We start from the raw sequence: 17,794 nt of genomic DNA, 5'->3' as shown, positions 1-17,794 counted from the left end.
CCCCAGGGCTTTAAAGTCAGCCAGGTGCCTCCCTGTGATTTATAAGAACCAGCCAAGTGCGTGGATGTCTCGAGTAATATTTGTCGAGTGGTTTAATAAGAACTTTGTACCCGAGGTGAAGGAGCACCTGAAAAGTGTTGGTCTCCCGCAAAACAGCAAAGTTGTGCTGCTGCTAGATAACAGCTCAACGCATCCACAAGGTAATGAGCTAGTAAATGGCAATATTATTGGAACGTTCTTGCCACCCAATACAACTTCAGTGATCCAACCCATGGATCAAGGAATAATTAAGAACCTTAAACACCACTACAAGAGGATGTTTGCCAGACGTCTTAATAATCAGCTTGGAACACTTAAGGACTTTTATAAAGTCTTCACAATAAAGTCAGCTATCTGGACTATTGCTAGTGCATGGGATGAGGTAAAGCAGACAACACTAAGAAATGGTTGGAAAAAAACTTTGGCCCACCTCAAGTCTGTTTCCTGAGGCAGATTTTGAAGGATTTGCAACGAAGAAAGTTAGCGAGAAAAAAAAATTAAGAGAGGAACTCCTAGCCTATGTCAAGGGGATTAAGTCCCCTGAGCTTAGAGCAGAACTGGTGACTGAAACAATAGAAGATACCTTGAGGTGCTTCCAGGACTTAGCGTCCCCGCGGCCCAGTCGTCGACCAGGCCTCCTGGTTGCCGGACTGATCAACCAGGTAAATGACATAGATAGATGGATAGATTTTGATGAAGAAGCCCCAAACAATCGAAACATGACTAATGATGAAATTATAGAATTAGTATGTACAGTAAAAAAGCCAGAAGAGTGCAATGAAGAAGATGGAGAGGAAGAGGAAGAGGATGAAGAAACGTTAAAGGAAAAATGTAATATGGAAAAAGTTCAGCAAAATTTTGAAGACATTCTGGCATTTATGGACACGAGTTACAGCGAGTTTGAAACTAAGGACATGATGAGTCTGTACAATTTGTATATGAAGTTTTTAAAAACAAGAGCCAAGGGAATGAAACAAATGTCAATTACAGTCTTTTGCAATGGCTTCCAAGAAAGCTCGCATTGCATCACCTGCACCTGACTCATCGCATGTTGACCCAGTCAACCCAACAATTTCAGTCAACCCAACAACTTCAGTCAACCCAACACCATCAACATCCACCACCACCTCTTCCAAGTAAATAACTATGCTTCATCAACATCGATCATCAACATAAGCGGATCAGGACTTCAGTTATTGGTGAGTACAAACAAAATACGGTCGCATTTACGCTATGAATGTGTCGATTTTTCCCCTAGAGTTTTTTCATAAATTTTTATATTTTTTTTCCTCCTTTCTCGTATACAAACTTACATGTTAACCGACGGGTCTTGTCCCCAAGGAGTTCGGAAACCAAGTGGTGCTCTGTATAGCCATGCGCCATTTAAGGGTTAAAAGAAAAGTACAAGTCGCCGACCAGTGGGCAGAGATCACCACGCCGGCCAGGCAAAGAAGGCACAAAACTGCATCAAAAGGCCCACCTCGACAACAAAACCTCAAAGTCCCAGCACGACCACAACATGTGCCAAAACCCAAAAATATCAGTCTGCAAGCCAGGAAGACCCCGGAACTCCAGAAGGCAGAACCGGGTCACACGAGGAAACAAAGCCCCCTGAACCCACAAAGGGGGCCCAGGAGGAAGAAACCTCCGGAACGAAACCAAAGAACCCAAAGGAACCCTGAATCGGGGAAGCCCAAACCACATTTGCCGGTGGAGAACACCACAGAAAGGCAAAGCACAGCCCCCAAACGAACCCCCAGGGAAACGGTCATAACAGACCGAAACCCAAGAGACAAGGTGTAGGAGCAAGCATAACAGCCAGGGACACTGAGCCCAAACCCAAGGGCCCAGACCCAAACAGACAAAAAGGGAAACCCGGTAAAAAATTAACACCCAAACGTTCCCAGAGGAACAGGAAACGGGCAGAAAACACCAGAAAGCAAAGAAATGACAACAGGAGAATAAAACTCATGAAAAAAAGTGAAAACTCACCCAAGAGGCTCGCTCGCACACCCAGATGCATGTAAACAAACTGCAACGCCGCCCTGGTGGCCACGCCGGGAAACCGGCAGACGAAAATGGCCACCAGACAGAGGGCTGTGACAGATGCTAAAGATACGAAAACACACCAGCAAAAGTGGGAAGCAAGCAGACTGGATGGGCGAAAAACGCCGCCCAAAAGCAGAAAACCCAGGCAGGGGCAAACCGCCCCAGAACTGCTAGCAGGCATCCCCCCACAGCCCCGGGAACCAGCAACAGAGGCCTCGGGGCAGAGCCATCCTCCAAGCCCTCCGCCCTTAAAGAAAAGCAAGAGTCCATGGAAAAGGCACCAAGAAAGGGCCACTGGTAAGACCCAGAAGCCTTGGCAGGAGGAACAGGCTCAAAAACCGCCGTCCCCCAACCCGAACGGGGCAGCCCCCGAAAACCGCCCGAGTCTCTGCCCCAACTAAACCCTGCCCCGACCCCGAAACCGGCAGACGGTCTGGAGCCGGGAACAGGGAGGGAAAGAGGCGAACAGCACCTAACCAAAACGGGGCGGCCTCGGGACATCCGAGTGGGAAATCAATCTAGCTTGTTGCAGCAACCTAACCTAGCTTGCAACACGGATGCCGCCTGTACTCTGAACAGTAATAACATCAGGAGAGTACTGGAGAACAAGCAGAGAATCTCTCGCAAGACTCCAGGTCAAGGTGTCAGTGACCCAACAGGCAGCATGACGGAGGTAAAAGTGGCGACTGTCACCCAGAGACAAGGGCACAGCAACTAACGATCCCGTACAAGACGGGTTGGAACCCAGAAGACATTCAATGGTCCCCCGAGCCCAGACAGGGGTTTCCAGGGCCCGTAGGGGTAACAACTACAGGAAGCCCGGGCAAGGTGTTGCTAACCGGTTAAGAAACCCAAACATAACAAGAGGGTAGAGGATAGCACTGAAAACCCCTGCGACGTGTACAATCACGGGAGCCTAGCAGAGGGCCGCCAAACACTACCAGTGGAATTATAGCCACACTAGGCAGACCCCCACCAGGCATGAAAATAAAAACATAAGAAAAACCCCGCAAAAGTACACCGTCTCCAGAGGCAACAGAAACTGGTTGCCGCTTAGGTGGCAGGCTGTGCAACACCTTGACGCCCTAACCAGCACAATACCAATCCCTATCCAGGCCCAAACAAGGGCCCCAAGCCCCAGCTGGCCCCAAGGGCGAGGCAAATGCCGAGCAGCAAGAACCTCTATGGGAATGGTTCCCGAACGCCCCAGGGAAGATAACCCTGTTACACAAGGGCAGTACTCACAGGGTGCTTAGACAAGTCAGCCACTAAGCGCATGCAGCCCCGGCACTGATGAGGTACTCCTGGCCACCGCACAACACAACACACGGCAGTGAACGCCACACAAGGCAAACACCGCCTAGGAAACTGAGGCCAGAGAAGCGTCTATCCCGGTTGACATTAGCTTACAAACTAAAGCTTGGCAGCCGGCGTGGTAGGTCCGGGGCTCCCCCCTCCCCCTCTCGGGGCGGGGAGGGCTGCGCGGACGATCGGCACGGCAGTAAAGTGTAATGTTTGCTTGTTTCCTTGTGATTGTTGGGAGTTTCTACCTCTCTGTTCAGTTTTTTGTTTTAGTTTTTTACCATGTGGGGTTTGTTTTATTATGCCTACCTTTCTGGGTGCCTAACCCCGGTCGATGGCAGATAAGGAAAACCCCAACCACAAAGGGGTTTTCCAGGGCCATTGCTGAAACCTCTCTGAAGGGGCCAGGTTCTGGCGCTGGTCCCTGGTAGGTCTGAACTCCTTAGCTAATGTCCCGGTCTAATATAACATACATTAGCCCAATAAGCTCCAGGGAGCCGTAGGGGCTCCCCACAGAAAAAAGACATCTGTTTACAAGAGCCCTGAGGAAGCTTATGTGAATCCCATGTAGCTGCGGGACATTTAAATCGTGTGCATGATCCTCAATCACCTTGAGGTTATCTTGAGATGATTTCGGGGCTTTAGTGTCCCCGCGGCCCGGTCCTCGACCAGGCCTCCACCCCCAGGAAGCAGCCCGTGACAGCTGACTAACACCCAGGTACCTATTTTACTGCTAGGTAACAGGGGCATAGGGTGAAAGAAACTCTGCCCATTGTTTCTCGCCGGCGCCTGGGATCGAACCCAGGACCACAGGATCACAAGTCCAGTGTGCTGTCCGCTCGGCCGACCGGCCGACCTATGCATGATGTGCGCAATTCCGTGACAGTTACTCCCATCGCCTATGTAAATATAGCGCAGCCAAAGGGTTAATCCTATGTTCCCTGGAATATGACTTGCCAAATCATTTAACAACCAGATACCCATTTTACTGTTGGGTAAACAGAGGTTACAGTTAAGGATAAAGCCCAGTAAATCCTTTTATTAAGGGAGTGTTGCCCGAACACCACAGGGAAGAGAATCCCAAATGCGCAGGGGGTAGTATTTATAGAACGTACAGGGAAGAAAACCCTGAGCACATGATGCACTAGCACTCTAAACTCCTGGCTCATGCACATCTTTGTGTAAGAACACAGCCTCAAATGTGAAAACACCAAAGAAAACAGGAAACCGGAGCGAGAGCATAGTGACCACCAGGCATGGACATCAGTATAGAACTAATCTGTGAGTGGCCCGGCTGACCCTGGCTGGCTCCCTCCTTCCCCAAGGCGAGAGGAGAGGTGGGGCTAAACTAACAGGGAGCTGGTTTCACAAAATTTTAGTTGATTGTTTTCATTGTTGGAGAGTTCTTTTGGCAGAGTTGAGGCTTCAGTCTCATTTTTAAATCATGCAGTAGTTTGTTTTGATTTGCCTATCTTTCTGGCGCTTCCTTAGTGGTGGCAAAGATGATAAATTTTAAATGTAGTGTTCATAGGCCATTGCTCCGTTCGCCTCTCTGAGGGAGGCCCGGTTCTGGCTCGTGGTCCCCAGTATGCCAATAGAACTCCATGACTGACGACACCTAGTAGTATGGTAGCTGTGATAGCTTCTGAGATGCAACAGGGCTTCCCACAGAAAATGAACATAAGCAAATTTGTAACAACACGTACTTATGAATCTGGCACACGAATGCCTCATGGAGAGACTACTATGGAAGACCACCCAGCCGTGATGTCACACCCCATTTTATGGACACCACTGCAGCAAGGTAAACCTTTGTTTGCATTTTTTAAATATACATGTGTTCAGGGGAAGAAATTTTCCAATTTTGGAATTACAAAAATAATATTCTGCACACCAGGGGGTTTGTCCTATTTTACTAAGACACAGGGCAATGGTTGAATTATGATTGGAGGGTGACGAAATCTGCTGGTGCATGTGGTCTGTTGAGAAACATTCATGCAACTGGTGAGCAAACCAGCAGCAGACCTACAATAAGTGGGGCTCTGAAGCTTGAACCTTTTTGGGGACCCCTTCATAATCAACACTGAGGTCTGGGTAATGACTTATCTTATTCAATGGGGTTGTTCACAACAGATCACCACAAATTTAAATAAATTTAACCACTGCATCTCAGATTTTGACTAAATCTGAGATGTAGACCCAAAATTTTTAAGCAATGTCGACTAAACTCATTTCTGGGGCCCCTTTGGAATTAGGGGCCCCTGAAGATTAAGCTTCATTACTTTAATAGAAGAGCAAACATCCCTGGATGAGATGCCACAATAGCATCCTATCCAATTAATGTGCACTCCTCCTCTCACTCATATCACACCAACTTCTTTAGTAGAAATTCAAACATTTTTGGAAAGTACAGTACTGAACTCATTCAAATCAATGGGGGAAAATCTGGAAAACCTTCAAAATTCAAATTGCCGGGAGCTGTCGGTTCCAAGCTACCAAATAATGGGATGGTGTGAACATATTTAAATTTGAACTAAGAAATTTACACAATTATGGTACAGAAATACTATACTAAATTTAAAATGACTCCACAGCTACTGCAACATACATACATATGTACGGGGCCGGTGGCTGACTGGATAGCACACTGGACGTGTGATCCTGTGGTCGCAGGTTCGATTCCCGTCACCGGCGAGAAACAATGGGCAAAGTTTCTTTAACCCTGATGCCCCTGTTACCTAGCAGTAAGTAGGTACCTGGGAGTTAGTCAGCTGTCACGGGCTGCTTCCTGGGGTGTGTGTGTGTGTGTGTGTGGTGTGGAGAAAAAAAAAGTAGTTAGTAACAGTTGACTGACAGTTGAGAAGCGGGCCGAAAGAGCAGAGCTCAACCCCGACAAGCACAACTAGGTGAATACATAGCAGACTGGGACAAAGGAAGCTACAGCAGCTCTTCATTTGTTAAAAGGATATAAAATGATCTGAACTACAGTAAAAATAAACTAAAAAAAAATCACCTTATGAGCCCAAAACGTGGCCTTAATTCATCACGAAACTTGCTTGTGATCTGGTAGAGGAGAATAGGTAGATGTTTGTGTGAGACTGGAAAGATCTCGGCCATCAAAGATGTTATTGCTTCTTCGTGTGTCTGGAAAAGCCAGTATCTAAATAATCTATTAATATTTAAGCAAATTTATATACAAAATATAACACCTGACACATACAGCTTCTTGAATAACAAAAACTGCTGATACAGTACACAGCTGACTCAGGCTCTGCATTATGGTTATGTTTCTGGGAAACTATGCATAGAGCACATACAACTTTATATGTAAAAACAGAGCTACATTGCAGAGAAATTTTACAGTCGCCATAAGTTTGTGTGTAATGCCATAAATTGCCTGAAATACAGATATATTTATAGTGAAGAAGAGGTGAATCTGGTGGCAGTTGGTCTGTCTAGATCAAAGTTGAGTTCACACCTTTCAGCTAGTCAGGTCATGGGTCAATAGTTAATGACAAAGGGTCAGATAACTCTGTGACCTGCTTAGCCAATAAGCTGTGGTGAGATCATATAGGAAGTACAGTGGCACCTCGATTTACAATTGCCCCTACTTACGATAATTTCGAGTTACAATGTAAATTTTATAGAAAAATGTGACTCGACATCCGATGGTGTCGTCGACTTACGATATTTGTTGGGACACGTTCGGGTTGACCGAGCGCGTGGTTCCCGGTCACGTGGCCGACCTGCCTCAGTTTACTACAGCTGCCCGCTTAGTGATGATCGCGCCTATAAGAAATTTTGCTTTTGTGGTGATTTTTTGTATTTTGAACATTAAAGTAATTATTATATATCACGCCATGAGTCCCAGGAAAGTCAGTGGTAAGGCTCAACATATGAGATCCCATGTAAGGATGACCATAGAGCAGAAACAAGAGATCATTCATAAATATGAAGATGATGTGCGGGTTGTTGGACTGGTTAGGCAGTACAACAAATCTCAGTCAACAATATCCACCATACTGGCTAAGAAAAAGGACATTATGGGTGCTAAAGTGATGCATCATTACAGACAAATGTTAAAACGAAGGGAAAAACAAATGTCTCTTGACAAATTTGTAGTGAGACAAACAAGCACTGAACCACAACTAGGGCCTAGTGCAAGTATTCAGGCAAAACGTAGGAGAGAGAGTACCCCTAGAGAAAACATCACTGCCTGATGTGATAATGGAAGGGGACTCCCCTTCCAAACAGTAACAACTCTCCTCCTCCCCCCTCATCACCATCTTCCATATGCCATCAAGAGCCCTCCATAAAGGTAAGATAAACTTAGGTACTGTATTGTAGTTAGAAAAAACATTATATTCAGTATAAAATGTATTTGTATGTTAATATTTTGGAGGGTGAGGAACGGATTAATTCAATTCCCTTTATTTATTATGGGAAAAATTGCTTTGACTTACGATATTTAGACTTACGATCCATCTCTGGGAACGAATTAGCATCATAAGTTGAGGCCCCATTGTACATCCCATGTATGCACCCACCTACGGCATTTATGGGTTATGACTCGTGCTTAGTAGCCTCAGGTGCTTGCTGGGGCTTTGTCACATGCCAAGGGTGAGGGGAAGGGGAGTGGGAGCAGCTTAGGCCCCTGATTTTTATATAATTACAAAGGCAGTTGCATTAGATATCAATCAGAGGGAGAGAAAACACAGACCAGTAGCTTAACGGGAGAACACTGACACATCCTTCAGTTATATACAGGCTGGTGTCTCGGGGTGACTGAGACCCTTGGGGGTGGCAGAATTCCCTTTTATCATTCTCTCACTTAGTTCCATTCCTCTGTACTTTGAGTTAATTTTGTTATTTATATATACGAGATTTCTTACAATCTTGTATAACCACTAGCACGCATAGCATTTCAGGCAAGTCCTTAATCCTAATTTTTCCCAAATACAACCTGCCAAATCGCTTAACAACCAGGTACCCATTTACTGCTGGGTGAACAGAGGCTACAGTTAAGGATTGGTGCCAAGTAAATCCTCCGTGGCCAGGATACGAACCCAGGCCAACGCACTTGCGAAGCGCCGCGTGAGTGTTTTACCAATACGTCATGAGTACTGTTGGTTTTGGTTTAATCATTACATATGTTTTGCTTAATGCAGTATTAAGGAAATGGTTATCTGAGTGAGATAATAAGTTAAGATTATAGAAATACTTCCTTTGCAGTCTATAAGCATAAAGGTGTTGGCAGCAAATCCCCTTTTCCTCCTTTTCTCCCCACTTTTTTTAATGGTAGTAAAGTTTCCTGCCTTTTGTCTTCCATTTAAAATGAGTAGTATTTCCCCTTCCTCCCTTTTTCCCTCCCCTTTGAGTTACTGAAGATTAAAGAACCATAATTACTAGAAAAACTTAAACATGGCAGTTACCAGAGTGGGTAAGCTTGTAATTAAGATTTGGGGTGGGCCCCATCACTTCCCTATAGCAATGAACAGTCAAGCATAAGACTAAAGAGAACCTATGGTATAAATTAAAGCAAGGTAAAGTTAACTAAAAGATGAAAAGAGTAAAGGAATTACACATCCCATACCTCCATCCTCCCACCCTGTGTTACATGTGCACAAATTAATGGATAGTGCACACCACAGGTGTTTTGAGTTTTTTTTACTTTAACTTTTCCATGGTACAGACATGATTAGTCATAAAGAACATACGAATCAGGAAACACTGTAGTAAGCCTGTTGGCCCATTTGAGTATAAGTCAGATGTAACACAGGCAATGACCAATAGCTTCAAGCTTAACAAGCCACAATGTACGAGAGAAAACTAGAGATACTTTTTCACCCATAGGATTATAAACCCATGGAACCATCTACCTGCCAAAGCTGGAAATGTCAAAATATTGCTGCAATACAAAATCAGCTTAGTCAGACCAGTGTAGAATGTAATGAAATGCCAATTTCTGGGTAAGCCATGGTGGCTCCATGAAGCTACTGTATGCTGAGATAGTACCATCAACTATATCGCATTAGCCATGGAGTTCTATAAACCTACCGGAGATTAGCACCAAAACTTGGCCCATTCAAAGAAGTGCAGAGAGTGGTAACCTTTATTTTTGCCACCACCAGGGAAGGCAACCAGAAAGTTGGCTAGTCAAAACAAACCACTGCCGGCTTTGAGAAACTGACTCCTCAAAAAAATGCTTAACCCTTCAACAGCGCAATACATACATATACGATTTGACAAAATAATTTAACATAAGTTTTTAAAACTTGCACAAACACACTCCAATTATTTTTTGCATAATCAACTAGGCAAATGCTCCAACTTTGTTTAAATGATCACAGCATAACTTGAAAAACAAGAGAATCAAAGTTAATTTTAAATCTGAATAATGAAAATTTCAGATTTTCAATTCAGAATAAAAAATATGAACTATCACCAATTGTTCATTTAATGTTATTATTCTCTTAGAATAGCATATGATCTTCGTTTTTATCAAATTAGAATATAGGTTTTCAATATAGTTTACTATAAAAAAATTTCAATAAGGCATTTGAAGTATGAGGCAAAAAACCCAAAAGAATTACAAAAACAAAAGAATTTAGACCCAAAAAAATTATAACTCCAAATGTATAAAGTTTATGAAAAATCCATTCTGAAGGGATTGCTGAACAGACAGCTGAGCACATAATATGTCAAAATAGTGAGAATTGATCAAAAACTAGAATTTTAGAAGCCACTCAAAGATGAAACTTTAGTTTCAGGGATAATTGAAGTTGAAATTATCAACAATGAATAAAGGTAGTATTAACTCGTTAATTTAATTTTATGTTTTGATAAACATTGTTTGGCATTCGTACTCGAATATGTGAAAGTTGTAGGTCGCGATGTGTTGAAATGATGTCAAGAAAAAACCAGCGTTGAATGTAATGAAACGCCATTTTCTGGGTGAGACCCGGAGGCTCCCCGGAGCTTTACCAGGCTGATATGCTAATGACAGACTTTGGCATCAGTCATGTGTATGGAGTTCTAGGGCCAACCGGGGACCACGGCCAGAACCTGGCCCCCTCAGAGAGGCAAGGAGAGCAATGGCCTATAGAAACCCCCTTGTGGTTGGAAGCATACTATGTCTGCCATCGACCGGGTCAAGCATCCAGAAAGGTAAGCATTCCAAAACAAACCCCTATTTTGGTTAAAATTGCTACCAAAAGCCAAACTAGTGGATAGAACTCCCCAACAGTAAACAAGGAAACTAGTATGACGTCATACGTCACCGCGCCGCTGTCTGTGCAGCTCCCCCCTCCCCGGGAGGGGGAAGGGGGAGCCCCAGACCTCTCACGCTGGCTATCCATTCATCAGTTCTGAGGCTGTATGTCAAAACATGCGAAAAACCACCGACCGGAGGGAGGGAGGGTTGCCGGGGAGCCTCCGGGTCTCACCCAGAAAATGGAGTTTCATTACATTCAACGCTGGTTTTCTGGGGGGAAGCTCCGTCAGCTCCCCGGAGCTAACTACCCACAGAGGAAGGTCAAAGGGATGGAACCAGGAGGCAGACACTACGCACTCCTCAACAGAAGCGAGACAACCGGCAGCAAACGCTAACCCAAGGCGACACAGCCCCGAAAGGGCCCGAGAGCAACACGAGACAACGAGCAGCAAGGCCCTTGTACAAACACCAAACGATCCGTGCCCGAATGACAGCAAGGACACGCCGCCCAGATGGCAGCAAGAGCAGCGAAACCAGGAACGCCATGGGCATGGGGAAAGAACACAGGCAGGCTAGCCGCAATAACACGGCGGACAACTCGGGACACCTTCACCCGCGAACAGGGAAGAACGGAACCTGATCAACGCAAAGCGCGCCCCGGACATAGAGGCCGCGGCACGCAAATAACAGAGGAGGGCCGCCACTGAACACAAAACACGACACACCCCCGGCCCGACCAACCAAGCACCAACAAACCAAGGACCCTTCCGGAACGCAGCAGCCCCATCCCGTGCCAGAAAAGATAGAGACGGCTACCACCGAACAACCAAAACGCCAAGACCGAAGGAGCAGAAAACCCCTGCAGAGGAGAGCAAGAAGTCCAGCGACCCAACCCCCACAGGCAAATGCCAACAGGAAAAAGAGCCGACAAAAAAACAAACCGGAACCGAAGGAGCACCACCAACCGAGGAGAAGACAGAGCACGCTGACAAGAGACCAGGACGGTGCAAGCGGCACACAAACAGGCCGGAGGTGAAACAATGCACGAGATAGCTTACTAACGGTGCAGAAGCAACACCAAGACCGAAAGCAAGCCGAAGTGGCTCCACCAGCGCCGCATGAAACGAGGCGACAGTATGTGGCAAGATGACGGCCCCCAACCCCCACCTGAAAAACCAAGCCGACGCTAACAACCACAGCCACCTAAGAAGGGACAGGAGGAAAAGGAAGGACCGCCAAAATATCCCATACTGCCCCCAAGAAGAAGCACGCAGGTGGGACACCAACAACGAAGCCACCAGACCATCAACCGGAGGCGAGACACGCGAGGCAGAACGTAATCAGCCCCGACAAGGCTCATCCTAGCCCAGGAAAAGGAGGAGCCGCGGGAAGATCTCGGACGCGACCACCAAAGAAGCCAAGCCGGCAAAAAAGGAGATGGAACGTCTGCTGAACAGAAAGCTCCGCAATGCGAGCAAGCCCGCCAGGAGATCAGAAATGACAGGTCCAATGCGAGACATCGCAAGACCCTGAAAAGCCAACAGGCAGGGCAAGCCAGGAAAACCGAAGAAGGTGTAAGGGTTGCTACCAGACTAGTACCCGAACCAAGGGGTACGAGCAACGAAAACAGACCAAGACACATAAGTGCACCATATGACACAGGTTGAAGAAATGCCCAAGAAGTCAATGAACGCACAAAGAAAACCCCTACGGCAGAGGAGGAAACAAAGGGAACGCACAAGGAAGGGAAGCGGCAGAAACCGACCCCCCCACCCCCATACAGCAGCAAGTGCAAGCAAAATCGAGCAAAGGAGATGCCAGGGAAGCGACAGGGGAGAGGCAGGACGAAAGAGCCAAAGCTCAAACCCCAGGAAACACAACCAGGAGTGGACAATCGGGCGTGGACAGAATCCCACGCACATGGAAGGGCTAAGCCAGGGACCTGAAGACTACGAAAAATAACACAAGCAAACCCCAGGCACAAAACAGCAGCAAAGTGCCACACCACAACCTGATACAGGAACAAGGACAAGCCACCGCGAAACACGTTACCAATGCACACGTGCAGCAGCAACATGCACCACATGCAACACGCAACATGTATGTAGCAACTTGTCTCTGCAAAGGCAGAGAATGGTGCAGGCAGACTCCAGGCCGACCCCAAACAGGGCCAACGGAGACACGACAGAGCCCAGCAGGCCCAGGAACCTGCACACCAGGCGATTGACGGCGGAGATACCTGCTCGATACCTGCTTGATGGGGTTCTGGGAGTTCATTTACTCCCCAAGTCCAGCCCAAGGCTAGGCTTGACTAGTGAGAGGTTGGTCCACCAGGCTGTTGCTTGGAGCGGCCCGCAGGCCCACATACCCACCACAGCCAGGGTGGTCCGGAACCTCTATTAGAAAACAGGCTAGTTTTGTCTTGAAGATGTCCACGGATGTACCGGCAATATGTCATATGCTCGCAGGTAGGACATTTAACAACCGCAGAGCTCTGATGTTTATACAATGTTCCCCGATTGTGCCTATGGCACCACTGCTCTCCACTGGTACTATCCTGCATGTTCTTCCATATAGGCGGGACCAAAGAGCCTGAGTTCAAACCCCGCAAGCATACCCAGGCGAGCCCAACCAGGTGAGTACAAAACCAGCACCACAACCCATACACCTCATAACACGAAAGAGGTGGGTCTCCTGAATGACTCTAGCATGGGTTGGACATGCCTATGAGTGGGACTGGAAGGGTTGAAACGGTTCAGTCACCGGTGTGCCGACGGTCTCATTTGTACATAAATATACCAAAATAAAGAGAGGTATATTAACATCTTCACATCCAGCACCCGGCTGAAAGACGCCAGACCGCAGAAACTCACCTGTCGAACGGAGGCACGAACGTGACATGACCCAACAGTGCCAAGAAGATCCTGGGAGCACCGCCAGGTGAAGAAGCCAGAGCCGGACACGCAGGAGAGCAGGGTAGAGGCGAAGGAGGAGGCCCACACCCATGACACAGGGAAAACCTCGGTGTCCTCCCCACAGCTGTAATCCAGGACACCCCCGGAGCGACAGGGCATATACTGGAGAAGGGAGAAGAGCGAGAGGCAAAGCACCTGAGAAAAAAGGGCACAAAACACCAGCACTGATCACTACATACAAAATAGTAACAGGAATTGACAAAATCGACAGGGAAGACTTCCTGAGACCTGGAACTTCAAGAACAAGAGGTCATAGATTTAAACTAGCTAAACACAGATGCCGAAGAAATATAAGAAAATTCACCTTCGCAAATAGAGTGGTAGACGGTTGGAACAAGTTAAGTGAGAAGGTGGTGGAGGCCAAGACCGTCAGTAATTTCAAAGCGTTATATGACAAAGAGTGCTGGGAAGACGGGACACTACGAGCGTAGCTCTCATCCTGTAACTACACTTAGGTAATTACACTTAGGTAATTACACCACCCAGACCAAAACAAACTCCCACGGCACATGCGCAGGACACACTGGCCGAACAGCACAACCCGCTCTGTGGGAAGGCGCCAACTAGGACTACTGCACAAAAAAAGTAGCCATACAGAACGCAACCCTAGGGAACCGCTAATTAGAAAAAAACAACTCATCACACGGAACAGGAGCCAAAAGAGGAAGCAGCGACAACATAACCGACCAACGAAGCGAAGACAAGGAGCCCAATGGGAAGCCAACCGGACCACGAGTAGCCCAATCCGGCGACCCGGACTTGGAGCCGACAGACATTCCAATAATACGGGAAGTAGCGAAAACCTACCTGAACTCTCGAGAACACAGAAGCAAACACCAGTCCCAAAGGCACACAAAGGCACAGTCGCACCCGAGACCAAAAGTCACGTAGAACCCCAATAACATGGAAACATGATGAAAATACCCCGTCCCAAAAAAGGAGGGAGCAACGTAGAAGAGCACCCACCTACAGGACGGAACCAATCGACTCAAAGGACAAGGAACCGAGCCCAAGGAGAGGCCGACGCCAAACAACTTGTACGGCGAGGGGGGAGGAAAAACCCCACTCCGCGTAACTGCAAGCCCCACCTAGAGGGGAAAAAAACCCTCTGCAGGGTCCTACGGGGCCTAGGCCCCCCAAGTCAGTCCCTCCCCAGCCCCGGGAACCCACATGACAGGCCCCGGGCCGAGCCGTCCCTCCAAAGCCCTGGCCGTACTAGAAAACCAGGGCAGCCGCGAAAATACTAAGGAAGGGAGCCCACTGGCAGACTCTTACAACACGGCTGGAGGAACAGGCTCGAATGCTCTCATCACTACCCTGGAAGGGGAATTCCCCGAGACGGCCCAAGTCTCAAAACCATTGAACCCCACCGAGAACCTACAGACGGTAAGGAACCGGATGGAGGCAGGAAGGGGAGATCCAGGGGAAAGACAAGGGGGCGTGGAAGGAACCGAAGCAACCAACACCCCCAAGTCCCAACACAAACCAAAACGGGGTAGCCCCGGGGCTCCCGGGAAGCAAACAAACGAGAGCGTTGCCACCACCAAAGCTCAACGTGCAACGCCCCTACTGCCCGTACCCGCTTAGTCAGCATACAACTGGGTAACCGAGCCACAACGAGCAACGAAACTCGTAGGACTCCGGGTCGAAGGTGTCACCGACCCCACAGGCAACAGAGGCAAAACAGTCACCCTGAGACAAGGGGTGAGAGCAACCCTCAAACTTGTTGGAAGCGAGGGGGGACTCCGGGGTCACATCCATCGGACCCACGCACCCCTAGGGGTTTCCCAGGGTCCTGAGTGTTTACTATAATAGGACTCACGCTCAGGTAATCCCAGGCAGGGTACTGCTAACCGGCATCCAAAGCTACCAAACAACTTTCTAAGAGCTGAACCCTCGGGACGTGTACACTCACAGGGACCTAGCAGGGGGAATCACCAGAATAATACTCAGAACACAAGGGACACAGGAGGCAAGAACGAAGGCAGACCCCCACCAGGTAGATAAATAAAAATAAAAATAAAACCCCGCAAGAGGACAGCGTACCCAGGCGGAACAGAGCCGGCCGCCACATAGGTGAAAACAGGCTGTGCAGCACCCTGCGCCCCATCAGTGCAAAACTGACCCTTACCCTAGGGCGAACAAGGGAGACAGAACACCCGAGCACACAAAGAGCGGTCGAAAACCAAGCAGTAAACAGCCTAGCAGGGGCTGTTTACCAACCACAAGGGGGTTTCTATAGGCCATTGCTCCCCTTGCCTCTCTGAGGGGGGCCAGGTTATGGCTGTGGTCACCGGTAGGCCCTAGAACTCCATACACATGACTGATGCCAAAGTCTGACATTAGCATATCAGCCTGGTAAAGCTCCGGGGAGCAGACGGGGTTCCAACCCCAACCCCCCCCAGAGAATAATCCCCAAAAAACAAAAAAATAGGGGATAATTATAATAATCATAATGATTTAAGGGATATATTTAGGGTATACTTTATATAAGTGAAAAAGCCCTAATATAGTCCCTAATCATCAAAACAACCTAAAGAGACTAAATAGAGTTTGAAATCAGAGAAAAAAATCAGCCCCAAAAAATTAAAAGTTCCAAGTTTTGTGAGTTGTAACTGACTTATTTGTTGACTAATTTCATTTTATCTTCACATAATGAGGGAAATATATGCATTTTCCAGGATGTAAAATTTACAACAAAATCAGATAATAAACAAAGGAAAAAAATCCCCCTATAAAGAAAATATTTTGGGGACATTGACGAAAGTAACATATATTAACATTGGACAATGTATTTATATGATATGTAACAAAATAGAGCATAATAACAGTTACTCATTATTATTTTTTGTGTTATTATGTATTACTCAGCAATGATATAAAGGCACCAACTGCATATCCACTTTGTGGATACTTATTACTACTATTCTTCTTCTTTGAGCATTGGACAGGTGCTTGCATCTCCTTATTACTGCATTATCCTTCAGTTCCAGTTATTAGGAGCTATTCTCCATATGAACAAAACATTCTTATTTTTTAAAAATTCGTCTAAAATCAATTTCTGAAAATATTTTAATGAAAGTTTCACAACACTGAAGTCAATAAGTTGTAGATTTGTTTAACATTTTTAAGTTATTTTTACATAATTAGAATATTTTTCGCTACCAGGGCCCCCAATATGCGCAGTAATATGCGCGGTCTCAGGGTTAGATAACTCCCCCCAACTATGTAAACAAATAATCAACTTCTTTCTGAACCAAGATAAGCTTGCTCTTCCCATCTCTCCACATGTTTGGGGGAGGGAAAGAGGTAGAGTACTGTCAATCAGCACCACAGCCCCAATTCTATAGCTGATGTAGTGCATACCTGGTCGCGTCTCTTCCGTGTTGGCTCCAGTATTCTGCTCGTTCAGCTAAGAGAGGAAGTTTGCCCTTGATGGCAATTCCTGTATACTGTGGTGTAGTGTGAGCCTATAAGTGCTTACTGCTGCATGTGAACAAGATTACCTTCCCTGTGTACTCCCAAGTGCTGCCTTTGTATTGTCAGGGTTATCTTCCCTGGAGTATTCAAGGGTCACTCCCTTAGAGGGCCACCTCACTTGTGGTGGCCCTCGCCCAGGATGCATCAGGTGCCTTGGGACTTTGCTATCCAACTTGGGATGGGAGGAACTTTGACTGGGGGAAGCACACTGGCAGTTTGCACACTTCTCCAAGCATGCGAGGTCGGCATTCATTGCCGCATTACCCAAGTTGTTTCAGTTTGCTTATAGATCCAGCATAGCAATCCCAGTGCCCAGGAGTCCTGCTTGGGTTTCCCCTTCAGGCCATGAAAATCCCCTGCAGATTCAGTAGTCCTGTGGATATTTCCTCCAAACCTGCTCTCACTCATGCTAGTTTGATTGTTGCTTGTTGTCCGTTCCAAATGGTGATGTTCATTCCATCTGCTTCCCACAATGCTGCCTGTTGGGTCAGTGACACCTTCGACCCTGAGTGCTGTGGGGTTTGCTCTCTGCATGTAACTACTCTTCTTTCTGACCCACCTGATGAGGTTAGGACATACCAGGTAGCAACTGCTTTGTGTATTCATTTTTCTAGGTTGCAGCAGCCTAGAATGTGCGCTGAGTTGGATGCCCTGGAACTGCCTCGGTTGGTGTTTAGAGACCCAGAATTGGAGGTGTAGGTGAACTCCACCTTGACTCTTCCTTCCCCTCCTTCCT

General features: G+C 47.0%; 1 protein-coding gene across 2 annotated transcripts in view; it reads right to left on the bottom strand.

Annotated features, from left to right (window-relative positions):
• The window catches only part of ProRS-m (prolyl-tRNA synthetase 2-like protein, mitochondrial), a 114,631-nt gene that overhangs the window by 38,060 nt on the left and 58,777 nt on the right, over window positions 1–17,794 (bottom strand). For both annotated transcript variants that reach the window (XM_045738548.2, XM_045738547.2), the window contains one exon: window positions 6,404–6,534. In XM_045738548.2, coding sequence (XP_045594504.2) covers window positions 6,404–6,534 — 131 coding nt within the window. The remainder of the gene's footprint in view (window positions 1–6,403; window positions 6,535–17,794) is intronic.

Source organism: Procambarus clarkii, chromosome 43 (assembly GCF_040958095.1).
Source record: "Procambarus clarkii isolate CNS0578487 chromosome 43, FALCON_Pclarkii_2.0, whole genome shotgun sequence".
In the NCBI taxonomy this organism is placed as follows: Eukaryota; Metazoa; Arthropoda; class Malacostraca; order Decapoda; family Cambaridae; genus Procambarus; species Procambarus clarkii.
Note: the sequence above shows the minus strand (reverse complement) of the source record. Positions and strands in the feature narration are given on the sequence as shown.